Consider the following 24,305-nt stretch of genomic DNA (forward strand, 5'->3'; position numbering starts at 1 on the left):
ATAACCAGAGAATTGGAGAGTCAAATCCTAACCACTGATTTCTGACAGTGCCAGCATGGTCTTGGCTACAACACCTCACATTACCGGAGACGAAGGAGGTTACTCTTTCATAACCGTGGTAGATGTTTTAGTCATTTACTATATTAACCATGTTATCTTTGCATGCTTAACTGAATAAAAACCCAGCTGAAACATCAAACCTCCACTTAAAAAAAAAAAAATCCTATTACTCTAACTCAGGAATTCCTAAATTTAGTTTTCCCTGGGCACCATCATCACAGAAGGATTAGAAATGTGCAATACTAATGGAAGTGGCAGGTGTAGGAGTGACATTTATCTGTCTAAACAACCTCGTCCTTCAGCAGGAAGAGGCAGATAACTAGATTTTCTGTACACTACTGCTGACATGAACTCCACAGTTCATGAAACTGTGTTTTAGTATCCATTTATTTAGGAATACCAGCTGTATGCTGGAACCTTAGAAATTCTGCTAAACTGAGTTATCTGAAATCCTTTGCTCTGAAGTGCAAGAAATCTCTCAACTCCCCACAAAACTAAAAAGGTAATAGAGTAAATGTTAGTAACTAAAGGAACCTATTCTTTTGGAATCGAGCAAGACTGAACAGGACAGAAACCCCCTGAGTCAGACAACAAAAAATGTTTGTCGAAGTCATACACCAGCAGGCAAGGAGATATATGCATACCATACGGACTTTTACAGTTATTAACAGAAACTAACACTGTTTTCATTTTAGCTTGTGTTTTATTCTGCTCCTACTGTTGTCAAAGCTTTACTTTTTAGCAAAAATTAAAAAAAAAAATCAGTGGGCCATCATTTCCAGACAGAGTTAATTATTCAAATTACACTTCACAAACATTCCTAAATCCATAAATTCATTTTCCTTTTCCTCATGGTTCCTTAAAAGTGAAGAAAAAAAAAAAAAAATCTTTCTCCATTATTCAACAATCTTTCAACGAAAGATCCTCTATATTCAACTTCTTATTCAAAGGCCAAAAAATCAGATGATAATCCACTGGTGATGTGAGTCAAAACTGAAAATACAAACACACCAGGAAGGCATCCGGCTCCTTCCTGAGCAACCTGGAATAGCAGAGAGTTAATGCCTGCCAAGTATTTGGAAGGTTTATTTTCTAGCTCATTATCAGGAGTAAATTAAGATTTAGAGGTCAAGCTGCACCCTGATCAGGGAAGAAACAGAGACAGACACAGTACAATTAAAGTTTTGAGGCACTTTTAGCTGCTTATGTGTAATTTTAAAATAATAACAATAATCAAGAGCACAGAAAACCTACTTGGGTTAAAATGAGAAGAGGACTGATGGGTCCACAAGCCTAGGATATAGTTAACTAAATATAATTCCCACAGTTTGGTTTACATTTCCCAAAATCTAGAATGATTATCACTTTCAACCAAAACCAAATGCATCCAGCTTTTGGGTACGATGCTTTCTACCACCCCAATTTCAAACCATTGAGATCCCACTCCCAGGATTAAATTGACATTCCAGTACCCTTGCCACGTTCTCCCCTTCTGCCATGCCCTTGCAGAACATCCCACAGCAGCCCTTCCTGACACTTGTGCAACTCCTACAGCATTCAGGAGGTTGGCAGGTGCGCAGCAGTGGCAGGAATTTAGGAAACAATGCTATGGATGGAGCCCTAAGAACACAATCCAGCTCCCATTTTCTTGGCTCTGCAGGACTAACAGCAGCACAGAACAGTAAAAGCCTATTTTTAACTATAAAGCAAGCCAACACGACTAAATACACAAAGGCAGCAGACCTACAGAATAGCACGACGTCATTTTCATGAAATCATTCTTCACGGAAGGGGAAAAAAAGCTTTAATCCATTTTTCTTACTTGCAAAGTCACAGTTTGGAGTCAAGCTGTAAGCTAATAAATCCTACCCAGTCAGTGTCCAAATGACCCAGTGCACAGAGCCTGTGCTTGTCAGAGAGCAAGCTGACAGACTCCTCAGATGAAACGAGGCAATATTTATAGAGCAAGTGAAAAAAATCGCAGATTGAGAAGTGTGAGCACAAGCACTGCTTATGGTCTGGGTTTCCAACGTGCTTCCCCTCCTGCTGTCCATACACTTGTGTAGATCAGGTGGCTGCCATCACCGAGAAGATGCATTACTGCTACCAAACCTTGGCAATGGTTTCACCCGGACACCAGTGCCAAGAGAGCTAAGAAACAAGATACCTACAGGTCACAAGTTAAAAGCACTATGTGGAGCTACATTTCACGACTGCAATAGCACATTAACTTATTAGCAGATACTAAATGCAGCTATAATGGGATGCAAACAAGTGCAAAACATTACAGCTCGTGAGCCTGTTTTTCCTCTGTAAGGAAAAGAAACTGGCTCCTGAATCACATCAAAAAGCCTGGGCTGAACAGAAAGCTAGCGTTAAACCCTTCTTCAGGTTCCCAGTCCAAATGAGAAGTGTCACCTCCATTACAAGCTGCAAATGCCATTCATGTATTTGAGCAGAGACATCTTCACATCACAGGGAAAATCTTCACCTTTTGTCACATAGTTCAGAGCTTTCCGTTGTCATTTACGGTGGCTTGATAAACCGGCACTCTGAAGACATTCCCAACTCAAGGAGGGACACCCACCCTCCCAGCCGCTACCCGCCACAAGGACCAGAAAGCAGAGCAACTGTGGAGCTCTGAAAGAGACCGAATTATTTGATACCTTTTTAAGGCACCCCAAACTGGCTTTGGGGGGAACAGCATATTACAGGAGAGATCAACTTGACTGCCTGTGACACAGGAGTCAGGAACAGCTGGAGAACTAGCCAGTCCAGCTGGTAGATTTAGCAGGCTGCTCCCCGTTTAGGAAAATCCTCCTTCACTTCTCACGAGAAGGGAACTAGATGTGCCAGTGTTTTGTGCTCCAGTGTTTGCAATGGAGACCCCAGATCACAAAAAGATTCGTGCCCTTATTTTTTTTTTTTTTCTGGCTTAAGGTTTAGACCGAGCAGAGAGTGCCAGCTCAGCTAAATACCATCAGGTTGGTTCACAGCAGTAAGCTTCACATTGGTGCCCAGCACCACTCAGAAATACAGAGGAAGCCTTTTGGCCAGAGGCTGACCCCCACTCTTGCACATCACCATACCGCACTAGGAGCTGCATTCAGCATCTCAAGTGCAAGTTACAAACTACACCTACTCAAGATTTCATCCTGTCTTGCAGTTATTTCACCAAATACCACTGTCATGATGCTCATCTTTTCCAAGCAAGAAATCAGATGAAAGCTCTCGTATCCAGTAAAACGTCTCAGCTACGTTAGGAGCTATGCAGCAGCAGTATTTGGGTCAGGTGATATGTTAATATAAGGCTATTTACCTTCAACATCACCCACACAAAAGCTTTGCAATCTGTTGTCCTTCATCTACCCTCCTAATATCTCTCTATAAACACAGATTTAGGAAGGAATGACAAATGCTCCTATAAATTCCAGCTACTGGGCATAGGATCAGCTCTCCACAAACAACCCACTGAGCAGTGCTCAGATCAGATACCCCTTCGGTACAGTTTATTCTTCCTGCGGTTCTCTGCTGAATCATCACTGTATCAAAATGAACAGCAGGAAAAGAAAAAGAAAGACTGCTGGCAAGGTAACAGAATTGGAAGAACAACCAAGCATCCACTACTGGGGAAGCGTACAAGTGTCACTTACATTTCATGGACGGATTGGCAGGTTAAGCACACCAAGGTTAGAATCCTAAGAAGCCTGCAGAGCTGCACAGGTCACCCCATGCTTTTCTTGCACTACAGCTATGAGACACTTCTAAATACAACTCTGAAAAAGAGATGTGTCAGGTACAAGCAGCTTTAGTCAAGGGTAAATCTTGAGACATCTCATTTTTCTCAAAGCCTTAACATTGCCTACACTCATCGTGTAGGGCCTTCACAGCCAGTAGCACTTGTCATCCACTGGTAATAAAGAATACTGGAAACATTGCTTCAGCATTACCCTGCAGAAACTCTTCAAATACCCTACCATGATTTTTTTTTCCTTATAGTATTACTTCTATTCATTTTTAAATTCAGATAAAGCTAACAAGAATGCATCAGTTATAGTAACAGAAAAGAAATAAAAGTTTAACTATATATCAACTGTTGCATCTAGGATATCAAAAAATTAAAATCAGACTTTAAAATGATCCTGAAAATCCTGCATTTATTTCATGTAAAAATCACACAAATGTGTATTCCTGAGAGGGCTAATAAAATTAGTTCAGCTTTTCAGACATCAAGGATGCTGTTAAGGACTAATTTGTAGCAATTTAAAGTCTAGAACACAACAAGGAATAAAAATGACCTAAAATAGGAATGTTGAAGAAAACCAAACTTCAAATAAACTGGAATTTTTATTTATTTATATATTACAAGCTTCCAGCATCAGCCTCATTTATTATCCCAGAGTGCTGATGGTCAGAACAGAGTTTCAATGTTTACCCAATTCCAGTTTACAAATTTGAGCATTAGGGAACCGTGCTTTCTAATTGCTAAATCATGTGCAGTGATCTTTTTGACACAGATAATTACTTCCCTGATTCTGCAGACAACCTGTAAAACCATCACGTACAGAAGGATTGTGCAGAAAAGCTTGAGGTCACCTTAGCAGCAGAGCAGAGAACACGAGACACTTCCCCTCACTCGTGCATACTGGAGTAGTACCAGTGGCAATCACAATGCACAAACAAGCGGCACTACCAAGAGCAGTTTCCAATTCTCCTATAAGCCACATAGTTCTTTGTATATCACGATTTGAGATTTCCTGTCTTAGATAATTAAAAATGAAGTTTCTAAAAATATAACTTACCCCATCTGGCCGAAATATTTTTACAGGTCCATTTGCTAAACTGTACGGACTACATCAACTGGAAATAGCTCAAGTCCAATCACAAGTATCACTGAAAACTCTCCATCAAGCAAGGGAGCACCAATATTTTGCAGGTGGAAGATGCGTGAGATACAGAGGCACAGGATTTTCATAGCTAAATATGCCCGCTTCTTGTTGCAGTGGACTTCATGCCACTCTATTTGCACATTGCCTAGTTCCCTGATATTTTTAACCTACAATTCTTAACACAGCATTCCATTACCTTCTGCACTTTAGAGCTTCTATTATTCCGCTGAATTTATTAACTTGTAAAATCAGAAGCAAATCAATGGTACCTTCAGGGCTTTAAGGTCTTTTTGTTTTGTGTCTTCAGAGGTTTGGATTTTTTAATTATTTTTTAATTGCTGGGTATCATCAGCTCCCAATATTAGCTGGATTTTTAACATGCCTGAAGATAAGGCAGGAGTGCCTACAACTCAGTAATAACATACAGAATTAGTCAGTTGGTCTAAAATAACATTTCAGAAGGAGCTGACTTTCCTTTTCAAGTTCACATCTGTATTCTGGATATAAATGACACCTTTCAGTGTGCACCATCATAAATATCACTTTATAAGCACTTTAACACAACCACTAGTTTTGGTCACTTTGGAATGTAAAATAGAGCTGGTAATATTGATAGTGCTAGTTTTCCCATGCTCTTTTTGAACTTTTACTACTTTAGAAATGCCCAGAGAAGCGGTGGATGCCCCATCCCTGGAAACGTTCACAGGACAGGGCTTTGGGTGACCTGGTCTGGTGAGAGGCGTCCCTGCACATGGCAGGGGATTGGAACTGGACGGGCTTTAAGGTCACTTCCAACCTAAACCATTCTAAATTCTTTAAATTCTTTCCAAATTATAGATTTTCAATGCCAACCATCTATGCTGACCTGAAAAATTTCAGCTACTTCTTAAGAAGGCAGATTGTTTATATATATATATATATATATATATATACACACACACACAAAGAAGTGGCTGTGATTTTATATATTTCTACATATATACACACACACACACATATATATACACACACACACTTTAAAAGTAAAATGCATGTTGTACTGTCCTCAAGGCCTTGAAACAGTCACAGAAAGATGGCACGACATCTCATATGTGCCAAAGATGTTTTCATTGCCATCTCCATGGGTCACTAATGCATTCACTGTCATTCATACGAAATGACCCAAATTTTGCCAATTATAAGCTTTTGAGAAAATTTGCAGTTAAATGCTGTCCTGGAGAACAGGAATTTATCCGGACTCTACTGCAGATCTCTGGTACGATGCCAGGCAAGTCACTTAAAATCAACCTTTCAGACAATCATTAGACCATGGGTGCCTGAGCTGGGCCAAAACACAGAAAAGTCAGATAAAATCTGTAATTTGAGCACTAAGGCCAAGCTATACTGAGAAATAAGTATGTGAAGTTTTCTAAACTCTGTCCTTACTTTTTGCCAAAGATTTGCTTCAGCAGAACTATCTGAAAAATGAAGATAATGCCGCTCTGCACTGCTTCAATGAATCACATTAACACTGTCATTGCAAACACCCCAAAAAGCCGGAGAAGGAAAAAATTAATGTTTCATCTTCTGAGTAGGACTTGATCAGTATGCCATAAACACAACCTGGCCACTTGAGCAATGAAGCTAACGCAAAATATCAAATGGAAACCAGAGCTATCTAACTTGAGATGAATCTTGTGGAAGAAAATTGTGCGTACAATTTAAGATAACACACCTATGAAGAGGCAAAATAATTATTCCTAATCACGTGAAAAATCCACAACTCTGTTATTGGTCTGCAGAGAGCAGAATATTTTTTATTCTAATTTACTAATGGAAGGGAAAGTAATAATCAGAAGGATGCAAAATCAAAATCTTGTTTTTCAATAAGCAACAAAAATAGAGGTGTCTTTAAAAAAAGTATTAATTCCCAGTGTAATGCAATTCATTAATATGAACAAACTCACAACCATCATCAGCTACAGCAGATAGCAAGGTTACTTCCAAGTTGAAGGTGTTTTTTCATACACGTGAAAAAAATCATATAGTGTATTTATATTTTTCCAGGTATATTTAAAAAACATCCAGGTATGAGGTCAGCTCAGGTTGTTCAGCTTAGTGAGTGTAGCCACTTGATCACACCATTACACCCTTTTTCCCTGTGCTGCGTGATGCTCTCTGAAAGGAAAAGTAACAATCCTGGGCTACCTTTACTGTTTGAGTTCTAACACAATACTGATTATCCCTTCCAGAAGGGAAAAGCCATGCTTCTGTAAAGTTTTACATTTCTTAGGCAAGCATCCCAATCAACACCCTTTACGCACAACAAATTAAAGTAGCCATATTTGCACAATTACAACCCAAGGCTCTTCCTCAAAACACCACTCATTTCATCTCATTCCTGGGAGCGAGGTGGGCCCTAGCATGGGGTCACAAATCTTTGTGAACTAAAGCACTGCAACAGCAAGCCAAAGACTTGACTTATTGCTTTCAATATCTTTCAGTAATTCAAGACAGGTCGAGAACATCAAAAGACTGAAGTGGCTACACGATCCCTAAAGGAGAGTCACTGGGCTGTCAGTGAAACATACCCTTTATTTGAAGACTTTATTTCTATAATACCCAAAGTAAAAAAGTAACTTACCCTTTCTTACAGACTGTGCATAAGTGACTCCAAGGCACTGTGCAATTCATGAGCTGTTAATCATTACACACTCATGAAAGAACTATGCATCTCAAGTCACAATTTAAAAGCCATTATTTCTATCACTTTTTAATTGCGTTGAGTAAAGTTCCTACAAACAACACATATAAGGGGAAAGAAGGAATGAGATAGAAAGAACATTTTAGAAGGCCTGAGTCTACTGTGGGGACCTTCTCTGCCATCTCCCCCCCCAGCATGCCTTCACTCCCTGTTGCAGATGACGGTGGTTGTGTATCACAGAACATCACCCACGGAGCAACCACCACCTTCATACTGGCTGCTGCTTCAAACCCATCCGATTTATGAAATACGAGGCATGTGGGACCTGTACACTTGATGGATGCTGCTGATTTTTACTTCTTACGTTAAAGAATCTGGGAAGAGTAACACTTTTTCCACTTTTCCTCCCTCCATTCCATCCATGATGGACATAATGGCCATCCTGCATGCCATTTTTCACAGAACAGTAAACTTAACCCATATCCTGCACTGCCTACTAAACTAGTGTTAAATTAAGATTTAATAGCATTAGCTAAAATTGTTTCACAGAATTTTATGTGAAACCTAGCACAGGAGATTTTGCATTCATTTCCAGATTGTCCCAGCAAATCAAGCTGTGAGACCATAGGTGGGATGTCACAGAAGTAATTACGGCTCTTTTCTTGAAATCAGATCTGTCAGACATCAATAAGAGATTTAGGATTCTGGCAACACGCTAACATGAAAATAACTTCTCAAAAATGATTAATCCAGTAAGTTTTCCTTTATGTCAAAGCAAGACAAATTCCATGTACCTCAAAACTCTGAGCTTGCCTTCCCTCTCTGCAAAGAATTGAGATTTTTCAGTCCCATTTTCCAAGCAAAAATCCTTTATCTGGAGAACAAGCATAGAGAGTTTCATTGCCAAAGTAGAGTTTTTCACTGTGTCCTAACAGTTTCATTTTAAACTTCTATATAAATCCTTAACCATGGCTTTTGTTAATGCAAAATCTGCAGTTGTGTGCCAGCCCTATGTCATAATACTATTTCTTTATCTTATATATATGTTGACATATGAAAAATGTAAGAAATAAAGTGATACTTTTATCTCTCCTCTTTCATTATTCTTGTATTTTGGTCCACAGAGTGAAATTTATCTGTGATTTGATTAATTCAGAGTAATGCATCTAAAACACGTCAGACCTTGGAATGTAAAGTCTAATATACCAAGTTAATTTTTCCCTCATTTATAAACTATTATTTCATATTAATCAGATTTTGTGTTAACCAGAATCAATGCAGAAACTTTCATCAACCTTCTCTGGAGAGTAAAAAGAACAGGGAAAACAATACATATGCAGCTTTCTCATTTTCTTTCAATTTGCAAATTTAGGGTATCCTATTCTATTTCAGCTCCTTCAGTACTTGAGTTTCAGGAGGCAGGGAAGTGTGGGGTTTGTGTGTGCATTTTTTATTTTTTTTTTTTTAGATTAAGTTCTAAATATTTCATGAACACCCAACAATTTGGTAACATGAACTGCTTTATACTTAAAATGTAATTAAGAAGAACAGAAAGGAAAAAAACAGTCGACAACTAGAAACTGTTATGTCTGCTGTATGCATAAAAAATTTCACTAGACACCTTCTGAAATGTTTCTAGCTTATTTTCTGTATTTCTATACAAAATCAAAACTGAATTTGTAAAGAAAATGTTCCTCCTTTAAAAAGTTCCTGCTATCACATCTTTCCAATATTTACGATTGTTAGTTGTATATGCTGAACATACTGCCCACATTCCCATGCACACTCTAGTACATACCCTCTATGCACAGAATGTAGAGAGGTTTTCAAGAAACTGCAAATTATATCAAACCATATAAAATCTACCATGAAGATATAAATGTGTTAATTAAGTGATAGGAACCTGTACTTCTAGAATCTTTTTATAAAGTAAAATGTAAATTTCTAATTTCTGACACCTGAGGCCTTGTTAAATAATGTTTGCTGTTCTGCTTATGAATGCATTTTTCACAAACAATAAACATGGACAGCCTATGGGATTAAAGCATGACAAAGGTGTAGCTGACTCATGGGATCAATTATAAAGCATCAGTACTTATGCCTTTTGTTCATGCAGTGTTTTACTAACAGTTTCTGCATTTTCAGCATAAGTATCGCAGATGTTCAACGCCATGCTACAAGGCAACAGCACACCAGCACCATACATTATACAGAATAAATCTACTCTTATCACCAACTACAATTAAATCACTTGCTATACAGCTCAAATATTTCTTTAAAGTTTTAACAAATCCATACAGATTTTAACCGAACGCTCACAGCTTCTTGACCAAGGAAAGTATGTCAGTATTTTCTGAGTACATTTTTAACATTCAAAAAACCTACAGAGTTGCCTTTTCTAAGCTAAAAACGATCTTAAACACAGTCACAGATTCTAATGCCACCTCAGGTACTGCTTTCCCTCAAAACCCCCCTATTAAATTCACAAATCAGGAGAAGTACACGAGGAGGACGACAAGCAGTTTCAATTTCCATGCAGCTCGCCCGTGACAGGTTATTGATAGAACAAACAGAATTTGCAGTACTTACTGAATGTTTCTCCTGCTGGCCCATAACTCCATGGTTAGCCGGGATTGCAAGTGGTTTCATAATGAAGAAACAGAAGCTGAACTGAATTTACACATCATGTACCAATTTCTTATGGATGGCAAGTCACCCTCTACAGCATTAAATTAAGAAGAGGAGGAGGGGGGTAAACCAAGCTGGAGCTAAAAGTGTCACTACTGGTAAGCTCAAAAACCCCCTCACACTTGTAGTGCAGAGAAGCAATCCAAACGACAGCGTTAGTCTCCATTTTTGTAACACTGAAAGTCTAAGCATGTCAGGATGCACAGAGCCTGATGAAGCCCTACATATCCAGCATTCATCCAGGGGAACAGAACTGTTCCCCGAGACTGAGGAATGGGAAGAAAAGAAAAAGGAGGAAAAAAGCTAAAATGGCTGACTGCACAGAGACTCTCTCAAAAAGGCTTAATACAGTATTATATTAGTCAGGGTGCAGGAACCAGCCTCCAGCATTCAGCCAAGCATTGTTAATACTCCTGTTTCATTTGCAACCACACACACTCACACACGCAGCCTCCCCCCGCCACCGCCACCCTCCACTCCCCCAAAATCAGGGCAGCGCACGCGAACAGGGACCTCCTCCCCTGGCTGCTAATGATGCTGACAGAGTAGTGACCAGTGATCTCTGTTCCACTCAGCTAACCAAGTTTGCACAATTAATCTCAGCAGCATGACATTGATGGACATCTAATTTTTATGACGCCCGCTCCTCACAATCGAGACGAGCCCGTCTACTGCCAAGAGTCAGAAACAGAAATACAGCACAGTCACACACACACACAGAAACCCAGAGAATCATGAGTCTGAATGCAATACGCCAATATAATTACGTTATTGTGCTTACTTTGGAAGACCATGGCTGCAGGCAGTTGGCATAGCAACGCACAAGGAAAGCCATTTCCTGGGTAGAAAGAATGCTTCCTTTTCTAAATAAAAAATTCCTCTTAGGATACAAACGGCATTGCTGCTTCCTGCAGAAAGCAAAGACACTGTAGTCTGTCTCTTAACCTGCACAGGCACACTCAATGCAGTCCTAGTGATGTAAGTGCATTTCTCGCTCGCTCTCTCCCTCCCTCCCTCTCCCTTTATCCACCGAAATATTCAAGTCAAATGGAAGACATTCCTTGAGGCTCACCCCCTCCGATACTTAACCATTTCACTCATTAAGGTAGAGGTGGACAATGCAGAGAAAACAACAAGCGCTTGCCTGTATCGTATCAGCCTCTGAAGATCGGATCAGCCCCAGAGGGGAGGGATGCACTCGCGGCTGGCTCCTGGGGGTACCGCTGGAGCCAGGGCAGGAGCAAGGACCAACATTTACCTCCACAAACCCTGTGCTGATCAGGACTTTTCATGAAGATGAGGGTAAAGCAGAACGTTTGACATCACCTCCACTTTTTTCCCCACCCAAAAGAGTGCCGCTGCTGAGCTGTAAACACTGTTATCAAGTATTTATAAACAGTGCACTTGATGAGTGCTTGCAAATTTTCAGCTGCTTCACTGCTAGGCAGGCCACAGATATCCACAGACTGTGGCCCGTAAATGTTCCGAACCTTTTAAAAATGCCATTTAAAGTCTTTCCGAATACAGATCTTGCTTCTCCGCATACACTGACTATGCGAACCCCCCTAAAATCAAAAGGGGATGCAAGATCTGGAAGAGGTTGACATACACATAGCTTTTATAACACACACACCCTGCCTGGAACCATATCTTAAACTGGGAAATTTCCCCGGTCCCTCCCATTTTCAGGACTCCTCCACAGCATTTCAGTGGCAGCACCACACTGCAGAGGAGCTCAAAGGCAGCGGGCCGAGCTTGGGAAGAGGCCGACAGCCAGCTGTGGAGGGCCACACCTGAGGGGCACGGGGAGCCCGCCATGGCGGGCAGGAGCAGGCCTCCCACCCGCCAGACCCCAGCATTAGATAGAGCCCTCCTCTCAGCACCTTCACCTCACGTTCTTTAAAATCAGAGACCATCTGTGCTAAAAACAACTTCAAAGTCTTTTTTTTTTTTTTTTAACAATAGTTGGGGGGACTTAACAGTTGTTACACAGGCATAAACACGAACACTACATAACGCAATCTGCAGCTGCCTTTCGCCAAAATAACACGTCCGCTAATAATTAGTTTGTTACACAGCGATTTCTTTCTATACTGACAGTGATTGCTAGTAAATGAGGCTATAAAAATTAGTGAAACTGAATCTGGTCTTTTTTTTTTTCACAGTTATTCCAAGGACACCACTACACACACAGCACACTATAAACTCAACGTATTTATGTTTATGAGAGTTTAATGACACTTGTGACCTTGGTTTTCTAGTATATTCTAAAAGGTTTCTTTTAAACATAAATTATTCTTTAAATGACTGAATTACAAAAATCAGAATCTTTAAAGTCTCTGTGATGTGCCAGTGCAACTAACAGGTGATTTTTAATCATTACATTATGCTTAAGCCTTGTAAAACCACGAAATGCTGAGCACCATCAATTCTCTGACAAAGTCCTGACCAGAAATAGAAGAAGTTATTTGCTGCAGGTAACTCAGACAAAACCTGTTTAGTACAAAACTAAAAGTACTTGTAGTTAACAGAGTTAACAATTAAAACCCTCTCAATTTGGTGGCTTTACAGTTAACATCTTGAGCAGAACTTGTGTTTGGTGTTTTAAGCTCATGTCACGAAGAAGTGAATTTCTGCCAAGATAGAAGTGTCTTGCAGGCGTAGGAAGGAAACACAGCACTTTCTGGACTCTGTTATGTCCTTAACTGAGCTACAAACGCTTATCTTACCCTGCATCAGTTGGTATTTCCAAGCAAAATCTACCCTAGGTATCAGTGGCATAAGCCTTGAAGAACAACATGAAAGCATGAACAAAAACCTAAAAACAGCAACAAAAAAGACAGAGCACTTCCAGGTGGCAATACTCAGCCTTACTACTTGTGCTGGTCACTACCATCCATCTCTACTCTGCTGTCAGAAAACTAAGTGAACACTTCATATAACGAACACAAAATGTAGAGCAATCTAACAGTCTGTTTGATGTTCATGTGAATCAGACTGATGAAGACTTGGTGATTTTCCAGAAAAATAAATAAATAAAACTCTCTTCATTCAGAATGTGAAAAGTGATATTTATGTAATTAGGTATAGAAAACACCACTCAAGCAATTTGTGAGTCAAAACAATTTCAAGAAATAAATGTTTGATTCCATTCCCCTATTCCTTCCTCTTCAGTTGCCACCACTTCCATCACTTTTCAGGTACAGTGGTGCAATGTAATCAGGTGTACTTTCCATTATCGGTTCAAAAAATAATTACATATAAACTATACTTCATTAAAAAATTAATAAAGCAGAAGCTGAATGAATCTTTGCACCTTCCAGAATGAATGAATGCAACGTAAATCAGTCAGACACTAGAAAAAATGTATCCTGGAAAGTTTGTCATAAACAAGTACAAATAGTTACTATAAAACCTAAAGACAACCTTACGTTCATATGTATTTCAAAACTCATGTATGAACTCCTTGCTTAGACTTAAAGTTTGAAAAGAGCAAAAAGCTTTTTGCGAATGATTTTAGGTGACTGAAGTGAGGTGCTAGTGAACCAGATCTGCAATAAATGGACATGACTGGCTATCCCCAACAGCTTTCAAATTATTCTGTGTATAAGAAAGATGGCTTCTCCTCCTGAGCCTCATAAAAAATGCAAAATAGGTAAATAAAATCCTTACAAATAACTACAAATGTTAGGATATCCTTGGACAGAATTCAGGATTCATAAACAATAGTTCTGAATTTAAAGTAGAAATAGATACAGACCTCAACAACATGTACCAGCTGACTAATGCCTCTAAACTATTTTACATTGCGGAATGTCACCTCTCACAGACATTATTCTCCTAAATGGTGACAACAGTGCTTGGAGTATTAAACCGGTTTAGGCTAATGACAAATGCTGCAACAATACATTACCGCAAATCTTCAATTTCAAGTCATTTTAAAGCACAACTATTTACAAGAGTATTTAAAATTTTATACAGATTGCATACACATAAAACTTTATTTTCCTGAAGTATCTCAAAACCAGAAGATATTAGCATATTTTCCCCTTTCCTTTAAAGGCAACATAAAGTAACATAAATGAGTTTCCTTCACTATCCTTCTTCAAAATCTAAGGCAAAAGACAGCAAAACACTCTAGGGTCATCAAATTTACTGTCACATCATGACTCCAGTAGCTAGAAAACTGAAAATAAATATATTAATAAACGTCAAAGAGCTACAAAATAAAAAGAATAAGCCACAAAACCCACAATCATTATGTGTGCTTCCAAAACTTTCTTAACAAAAGGACTATTTCACAGATACCACACATGGTGTAGGTAGACTACAAACACCTAAACCAAAGGGTGCAAAAGGATAATTTTGAAGAAGGTAAGGCAGAAGATGCCATCTTCACTATCTCCCACCACCACCTCCTTCTCACGGAAAGGAATAAACATTTATAACTGTTCTTTAAGCTCAGGGCTGCTGGACACGAGACTGTTTAGTTCCCAGGAGCATGCTTCTGAATTTTATAATGTTGATGCTCTTTCCTTTCCACTATCCTGATGCGAGAGTCCGCTAAATAACATTCTGAGGCTCCCGTTGGATTTAAAGATACCAACTGAAACCAGTAAACCCAAAACAATAGCTCACTCTGGGTGTCACAATACATTTAAATGCCCCATACAATACAAAAGTCTTATCCTAGTGTATTTAGGCAAATTTACTGCCAGTAATTTAATTGCCAGCCACATGACCCAATTTCACAGGGCCGAGTTCCTGTTTATCAGCACGAGACAGACATCTGATCGTACCAACACACCTGACCTATTTGCATTCCCTCTAGAACTCTGAGAACTTTAAATAAAACTCTGTTGCATAAAGGAAAATTACCACATTTATTGTCCAAGGTGAATTATTATGACTAAAATACCACTTCGCTGATAAACCAACAGCATTCATCAAATTAACTTTTTAGTTGCTAAAACTGTGGCATCAGCATCATTACACTGATGTTCACCACACCACTGGCAACACCAAAGCAACAATTACAGCGGACCGATGTGTGCTGTTTTGATAACACATTTACTCATGTTACAGACCATTTGAACTAATGCCCTTCTGTTGAGCTGTTGCTGCAGATGAACCTATAATCCGGATCTTTAAAATAATGACAAGCCCGGAGCAGGCAGGCTGGTGCCTCAGCTGGGTGGATGTGCCAGTCTTCCCTGTGACTGCAGACTGATTTGTCACCTTCTGTGCACGGCTCTGGCAGCAGGAAAGCAAAGTTTCTGTTTGCTCCTGCTTTGAGATCGATGGCACGCAAGTTATAAAATTCTTTTAATATACTTGCCATCAAATTGTCTCTTCTGACATGTGACAATTATGTTACAACAGACATGGAAAAAAACCATAGCTGATGGATACTCATCCCAAACGTGGCACAGTGTCCCATTTTCAGAGCATAAAAATCACCTTACAAAGCCTACTTGAGCCAAGGCCCAGCACTGTAACAGAGCACAGAGAAACTTTTCTCTGGACACTATATTTAATTACTCTTTAATTGTGTGTGTATATATATATATATATATATATATATTTAAAAAAAAGAAAAATGAACACATTTTGTGTTCCTACAACATTATGGTCTCATGTGTTAAGTCTTATTTGTAAGATGGAAAATATTTTTATCGTGCATCTTTGCAAAGTCACTTTATAATGTGATGGTTAACTAATTTACCTGTTTTCATAAAGCAAAGGGTTATTGGTTACATAAGCCTGAAGTTTAATGCAGTTAACACAGCTTTAAAAGCACGTTATCATTCTTTAATGCTAAGAATTAGACACTGAAATTTGAGGTATTAATGACTCCAATTGGCAGAACTGTTACAGATTAGTTTCCTTAACTGTTTCAGTACTTTAGGAGCGGAAAATGTAGTCTGATGGTACAGTTGAAGTTTTTCTCACCGTTCACAAAAATTTCTCACTTTGGTGTAAGAGTTTAAAATAACGTTAATCAAATCAAAGAACAAGAAAATGCGCCTTCTGCTTTTAAACTGTGGAAAAAAAAGCATGAAAACAAAAAAGCAAACACACTTCCAAGGTCAAGAATGATGACACGCAGCTGGCAAGGCCCCTTTTTCAGGTCTAAAATACCTTGACATCCATACCTGCTCGGGCAGAGGTTCACTACTGAGATACAAATCTCCTTACTAGCTCGGTGGAAAAAAAAAAAAAAAAAAAAAAAAAACACAAATCCGAGAAAAACCTCGTATCATTGTGTCCATACCAATTTCACAGCAGGAATTCCAGGGACACAGGTTCATTTACGTGGGGTGCCCCCAAAATTTCATACTGTTCTCCGTGCAAGAAAACTTTACTGAAGACAGATAATTGTATACCTCTTTCACATGTATCCTACCGCTGCGTCATTAAAGGTAAGAACGAACCTCAGGGATTTTTCTGAGGTCAGTTAACTGCCCAAATTCTAGCCTATTATGTTCTTTACCAGCCCCATTGGGTCCTGTAACAGTTATTTACAACAAGCTGGCGTGTTCGAATTGCTGTGATGCTTCTTCTGGCACAGAATTCAATGCATCGGAGACCACCAGGGCAGGGGAACAATTATTTAATGTTCTGGTATTAAACACTAATGGATTAAAACCAAACAAAACCCAGATTTTTTTTTCCCCAATCTCCTCTAAATACTAGCTGTTTATTGTGGTGGGTTTTTTTGTTTGTTTCTTTGTTGTTGCTCGTTGTGAGATTTTGGCAGGTTATTCCTGCCAATAACCAGTAGAAGGTTATTTTTCCTTTAAGCAAACTGCTTTCTAACACTTTTCCTTGCATTTACTTAGAAGCTTTAAAAGAAAATCTGAAACTCTCATCACTGTGTTCTCAAGGTGCAAACATATACTGAACCGGCCAAAAAAAAAATCCATTTCTGCTAGATTTCCAGATCCCCCAATAATGGAAGTCGTTGTGTCATTTTTGCTGCCATATGCGATGTCAAGTCCTTTCTGTCCATCCTCCTGTTTTTGGACATCTCCTGAGGTAACTAACTACGTATTGCTGGCATTTTAAGGAAGTTGAACTTTGAAAGGGCTAGGTGCTGTAACAGAGGATTTCCATTCACTTCAATTATCTGTTAGAAGGAAATGAGTTTTGTTTTTGTCTCCAGCCACAGTTTTATCCAGGGAGAATCTCCCTGGACCCTACTCCAGGGGTTCCCAATTAAAATCAACACTAAAAAACACAGTTTTGCAGCATAAGATCATTTTATTTTTGGATGACTCTCCTCGTGTGCCTGCATATCCTCCCTTGTGTAATATACACCATGCACTATCATACCCTGAGAGCTCTGTGCTCTAGCAACTGTATAAAAATATTTATCCAGATCTTTCACTTACATCAGTAACAAACACCATACAACGTCAACTGTCCCTTATTTTTAAGAAATAATCGTCGAAATGAGCCAAATTATTTTAAGAGAGAAAAAGTTAAAAAACATTACACCTTTCAAACAGAGACCTAAGTATAAATTTCTATGAAACATCCTTCCCCTCCCCCCCCCCCCCCCCCCCCCCCCAATTAAATCAGGGAGCCAACTACAATCAATTGATAGAGGTCCTATTTTGCCAATTTCGGACTACATTTTTCCCCTCGCAACTTTAAGATCAATTACATTAATATAGAAGTGCTAAATAAAATTAGGTGCACCTACCAGGTTGGGTCTCTCCAATAATTCAATTATAATAATTCTACATTGTTTTGTATCTGGAGATTAATATCAGAAGACATGACAGTGTGCTTACTTTCAAGATCATCTTTTCTGTCCCATAGACCATTGCAGATTTTAAAACCTGTTAGCTGCAAGCCTTTGTATTCTTATTACAGCATTCAAGAGAGGAATGAACCACTGGTGAGGAATATAACTTAGTGAATGAAGGGAAAATGTAAGATATTTTACATTTTAGCATGTGCATACACACACATGTATATACAAATAAAGCAAAATAGTGCAAGAGCACAATCAGTGTATTTTTTATCCCAGCCATATCAACAATACACATAACACTGCCAGCTGCTCCAGGTGTACGTCAAAACTACACTATCTGAAAATTCAAAGATAATTAAGACTAACTGCTACAGAATAAAGCCCAACTCCCAAAATTCATTACTAACTTGCAACATAATATTAACACTTTACCTAGACCTTTAAAAAAATGCAACAACAGTTGTTTAGTTTTTTTCATTATACAAAATATTCCAGAAATGTGTAAATTCCAGAAATTTAAAAAAAAAAAGTGCTCAAGCTCTTTTCTAACACCTTAGTTCCTCAGTGACCTGAGGACGGCTACATTAGCTCATTACTACTGCAGTGAAGGAAACACAAAGAATTTACACACAAACCTTGTAACAAATTCAAGGTAACTGCCTACCTCGTTTTATTAAGGAGTTAGCTGCCCTAAACTGGGCTGTCACGTAGTAAGAGGAAATACAAGCATGGACAATAGCACTTAACCGTACCTAGGTTAAGGACTAGCCAGGGCACTAATGTACACACCCACTGAATAAAGAAAAAAAGTTTCAGATTTCAAAGATTTTACCTCAGACTTTTTAATGTTTAAATAATGTGATCACTTCCACCTTCTTCCTAACTAGCTCCTTTAGGCAAGACAAAACTTTGCTTAAATTTTAAGATTAAGGCTACCTGGAAAGAGTGATGTACATTGCTGCATCTTCATTAGCAGCTGTGACAGCACTTGAGAGAAGCCTTGTATCTGCAACTCGAGCTGCTTAGTCTCAGCTAGGAGCTTAGAAACAATTACGTTGAATGTCCGGTTATCATTGTCACAAATATATTTCCTTCACTTTAAACAAATACAGCTTCTAAAGAAACCAAGCTACCTCACTTCTCCATCACCCCAAGAAACCCATCACCACTGAACTACCATAGCAGACACAACAGACAATCCTAAAGAGGCTTCCCTAGGCCTTGCTCAATGCCTTTACTCTTTGGACATGTTTTTAACCCAGCTCTTAAATGTTTAATTTTAAGGATTACAACTTTTTTTTTTTTCTAATCTTAAAATCATTGTCAAATAGGAATTTCAGCGTTATTTCCATATAGCGATGTTGCAAGTTGTACAAAGCTTCAAACGCATGAAAGTCTAAGCTACGTTAAACTCACTATACACAACTTACTTCTAATTTACTGTCACTATTCTAATTTACTTCTACAATTTAATGCTTAAGATTTAAGTCACCAAACCAGCAGCCAGGAGCTGCAGTTTACAGTTCCTGTTTGATAACTAAATTCTTGGATCGCCTTTAGTTTCTTCCTTTTCGAACTCATCTGATACACATCAAAACTCACGGTGAAAGGGGCACATCTGAATGTGCTGGAATAGGTTCCAACATTTGGTGGAGACATTAAGCATGACTATAATGTCAATATTTCAAAATGTGCAGAAACAGTCTTGCCCCCCTCCCGCAACTGAAAAATGACAAGACCAGTAAGGAGCCAGACAGTGGTCTAAGAAAGCGTTTGCAAATCCAAAATATAAAGTGAAAGAACAACTCATCTGCTGGATTTGCAACAATCCATCTTTCCCATTTTCCAATTCTATATATACTTTCTTAGTTGCTCAGGATACCTAAACTACTTTTACCAGTTTGGATGCACTCAAAATAATAATTTTAAAAGATTCAAATAAAATTCAAAAGCACCTTTACAAGTTCTCAGAAACAGAGCCTTTTGTGGACAGATTGACACCAAACGGTAGTAAGTTTATGTTTAAGGCACTATGTAAAACACATATCACATAACATATGCTCAGGTACTTGGGAAAACGAACTGACAGTTTCCTTCTATGCTTTAGTGAGCAAATATCCACATTAGGAGCATTACTCATGATGCTCATCTACAGATAGATGCCAATATTGAAAGGATTTGTATTGGTATTACACAAATATGATGCATATGTAGGTCCCATTTCCCCATATGCACTCTATATGCAGCAATTTCTAAAACTAAGTTATGCTAATTAAGCTATTCTATTTAGAAATATTGAAGAATACATAGGTTTTTCTTGTTTTGTTTTTAAATATTCCTCAACTCTAATCAAGTTTAAGTGGTAGAAATTCCGTATGTGTAATTAGTTACATTATGCAATGATCAGTTTAAGAAAGAGTTATGAAAAAATTATTTTTCTGCTGCATGAACAGCTTTCTGCTTTAATGACAAACCTCGCATTTAGTCCTATACCCGACATCTCAGAAAAGCAGTATTATGTATAACAAAAAAGGCACATCACAACTCAGAAATAGCAGAAAAAAATCACGTTATACTGGAAAATTGCTATTATTAACCAAACTTTCACATGCGTGTGGTCATAAAGTACTGTCAGACTCTACAAGCTGTAAACAAGACCCAGTGTCAGTAATGTATCTGAAACAATGAAACTGTCAGTAAAATTACTGACACCTCAGTTGCATAAAATATTACATAAATTGAAGTGCAGTACTCTTTGAATTTCCAAATCCAATCACAACTACAAATCCAGTTACAATATCAATGTAAGCTCTTCTAAAAGGAATGAAAGAACAGTAAATCCCAATGGATACATGAGTTCTGCAGCAGAGATGATGTAATATACAAAAATAGACATCCTTTGACAGAAGCTGCAAGTTGAGTAAATAACACACTGCATGTCATTAATTTTGCATTAGTTTGCCAGTAGGCATTTCTAAAAGGAGGAAGATCTAACAATTTGGGTTTACTTTGGGTGCTACACCACATAGAATGTGTTGCTCATATACTAACAATAACACATAATATAATGAAGTACTTTAAACAGTAACAGTTCCTTACAGCACAGATGAAGGAAGCAAGCTGTGTGGCTAAGAGCCTGCGTTTTGCCACAAGATACAGAATGTAGGGATGGGAATTACATATTGTCATTTAGCATTATCTGTGGATGTTCCCATAAAGAAATATGCAACCCTTGTACAAAAGAGGTCAGCAGGCACTGCCCAAACTCTCTCAGGAATTTTGTATTTCAGGTACTACCCCACAATTTTCATATTTTCTTATGTGCCTCACTTCAAAATACCCTTTCATATATAATACAACCGTACACTTCAGGAATTAGCATTACTGCATGTATTCAAATATTACATATACAGACTAAGTACACAATTAGTATTTTGTATTACTTCCTAGTGCGACGTACAGCTTTTAACCTCATTCCAAATCATGAGTACCACCATCATGGAATAACAAGAGGAGTTGCATCATTTGAAATCCCATGCTGAATTTTGCACGCCGACAAAAGCAACTGAACAAATATCCCACCTGGTAAAAGGGCAATAACATGTGAGAGCATTAATCAGCTAGCGACTTTCTTTTTCATTCCATTAAGGAGCGATAAATAGAATTTATTTAAAATAAGTTATTTTAAACTGAAGATTCTATCAATACAAATTAATTTGTGCATACATGTATTATTTGTGCAAACGTGCAATTAAATCAATACTTGCATATCATGCCTCCTTCTATAGGTAATAAACTGTAATTTTAGGTGTGAGTACAATTATGGTTTGACTCTCTCTCTGCTTACATTACTGAAATGAATGTTTCAAAACCACAAACAGAACAAGTCTGGTTCTTGCTCCAGTGTACTCTTGCTCTACGCTGAAAAACTCCAAATAATCTTTCTTAAAGGCTCTAAGAATTCTTTCAAAAGTTTTCCTCAATGGAAACATGAAACCAATTACCCTAAGTGGCTATGATATCTACTATTAAAAAGACCACTTTAAGTGAGGAGAACTTTTTCCTTTCATTTTGCATATGCCACATAACATGACCCTCACTGCTTCCTCTCTCCTTGCTTAGTGATCAGCTCCTCGTTTGTGTGTGTTGTGTTGATTTTTTCAATATTAAGTGAACTTTTTCTAGTACAAGTGCAAGATAATCCTAAAAATCGTGAGGAACATTAAAAGCTGCATCTATATACAGCCTTGAAATATTAACAGCATTCCTTTAAACTAATGTCTTGTGGTTAAGGTATCTGGAAACTGTTCCAACTGATTCAAACTACAATGACTGAAATTCTATATTATTAAGACTAATATATTAGCATCAACTTACTGTATAGAATACAATGCACTAACGAGAATACATAATAGCAAGGTATATCACAATAACAGTCTACATTGTTGAGAAGCAAGCACATATTACGTTATTTCATAATCATTTGAAATGGTCCATGAAAAAGAACCAAAAATGTATATTATACAATATAAACAATAAACACACACACAAAGAAGTAATTGTAACATTCTGTTTTTTAACATCAAGTCTTGCCCAAAATTACATTGGCATTTGTCACAACAATAGAATCAGCACTTTCGAATTCGGACCTACTGTATTAACCACAAGAAAACACTGCTCGTCATCTTACAGACTTCCATGCCATTTGAATCAGCCACACATACTAAATAAAATAAGGAAAACAACTAGGCTATTGCATCACATTCAGACAGAAAAGTTTAAAGTCAAACTTTTTAAAAAATCCTTCCTAAAGACAGAACTATGACATGAAACTACCAATTTTTTTAATGCAATTTTTCAGGAATAAATGGCAATTCTGTTCCATAAAATAGAAACACCTGAACATAGACTTTCAGTCCAGGACTTTTAGACTCTCACTGGATGATGTGAACGCAAATATCATCAGGAAAAAAGGCGAGTTTGCCAATAATTATTCATTACAAGATAAGCTATTAGCAGGAAGCAAGGTTCCTACAACTTGCTCATTTGCTCCTGACTTTCAAATGAGGAAGTTCTAATACTTAAAGCCCCCAAAAGCCTTGAAAAACACCACATAGTTATTTTCAGTGGAGTCATGCCTACAGATGAGACTGTCACATCAGACATGGTTTCATCTCCAGCTCTCCTCATTCAAATTTTCAGTCAGACGATTCAAAAAAGTCCTTAAGGAGAATACTCGTCTACCCATAATGTTATTGGCAGGACGAGTGGCTCCACAGCACAGCCTGAGAGGATAAAATTATAACACGCATGTAACCTGGTGGAAAAAAACAGGGTTATCAATGGTCACGTATCGATGCTCTTTTCCTCCGGACAGGGGATAACCAGATGTCCCCCCGTGACTCTCAAGCTGAATGGGACAAGAAAGCCTCCTGAAGGTAGAGGGGCCTTGTGCAGGAACCTCTGTAGCTTCAACAAGCCTGGCTGAGGCTGCACTCACAGCAATTTTCCTAAATCTGGTAACTAATTCAAACCTGCACAGATTCTCAGAGAGGAAAAGCCACACGCTACAGTTTCTGTTCAGGACTCTTCACTGGTGCTTCAGCATTATATCTACAGGCCTATCAGCACCCCTCTGAAAGTCCCCTGGTCAGCTCTGATGTTTTACCCGTAGCAAAGTGAAGACTACAGCACAGCCTTGCAGAAGCCCACAGCCTAATTTAAATATCAAAAGGCACAGGAGGGACAGATTATCACAAACCAAGGAGTTATAAATCACTACTCACAACCTCTACACCGCTAAAGAACAGCATCTCATCTTGAACAAAGTTCTTTTTCTTTTATGAACTTCATTATCTTACACTAAATCTGTCATGCATTAGGCCTAAAACCACCAGCTTGGCAACACTCGGATGTGGCAGGACCAAGTCTTCACAGAGCAGCCACAAAGCTTACTGCTGATAAGATATTGCAAGAAAAGTCCACCCTGTTTTAAATTCATCCTATAATTGACCATGCTATCTTAAATTAAAAAAAAAAAATCAGCATAAAGTAGGAAAGATACAGTTTCTCAGGAGATCAGGCCCAGCCCCTTTTCAGTCAAGTCCCTCAGAACCAAGGCTAAGTCAAACAGGGTTAAACAGCCTTCGGTAAACATACATGCAAAAGACAATCCACGTTCAAAGTTAAAATACAATTCCTATTACTAAGTCAGGAGGTGTTA

General features: G+C 38.4%; 1 protein-coding gene across 5 annotated transcripts in view; it reads right to left on the minus strand.

Moving 5' to 3' along the window:
* RAPGEF2 (Rap guanine nucleotide exchange factor 2) overlaps positions 1 to 24,305 on the minus strand; it is a 183,401-nt gene that overhangs the window by 58,214 nt on the left and 100,882 nt on the right. For 2 of the 5 annotated variants that reach the window (XM_035546927.2, XM_035546936.2), the window contains exon 1: positions 10,222 to 10,643. The exons of the other annotated variants lie outside the window; for them this stretch is intronic. In XM_035546927.2, the coding sequence (XP_035402820.1) occupies positions 10,222 to 10,281 (60 nt within the window). In that variant the 5' untranslated portion in view covers positions 10,282 to 10,643. Of the gene's footprint in view, positions 1 to 10,221; positions 10,644 to 24,305 lie in introns of those variants that run through there. 5 annotated transcript variants of the gene reach the window in all.

The sequence above is a fragment of the Cygnus atratus genome, chromosome 4 (genome assembly GCF_013377495.2).
Source record: "Cygnus atratus isolate AKBS03 ecotype Queensland, Australia chromosome 4, CAtr_DNAZoo_HiC_assembly, whole genome shotgun sequence".
Lineage (NCBI taxonomy): Eukaryota > Metazoa > Chordata > Aves > Anseriformes > Anatidae > Cygnus > Cygnus atratus.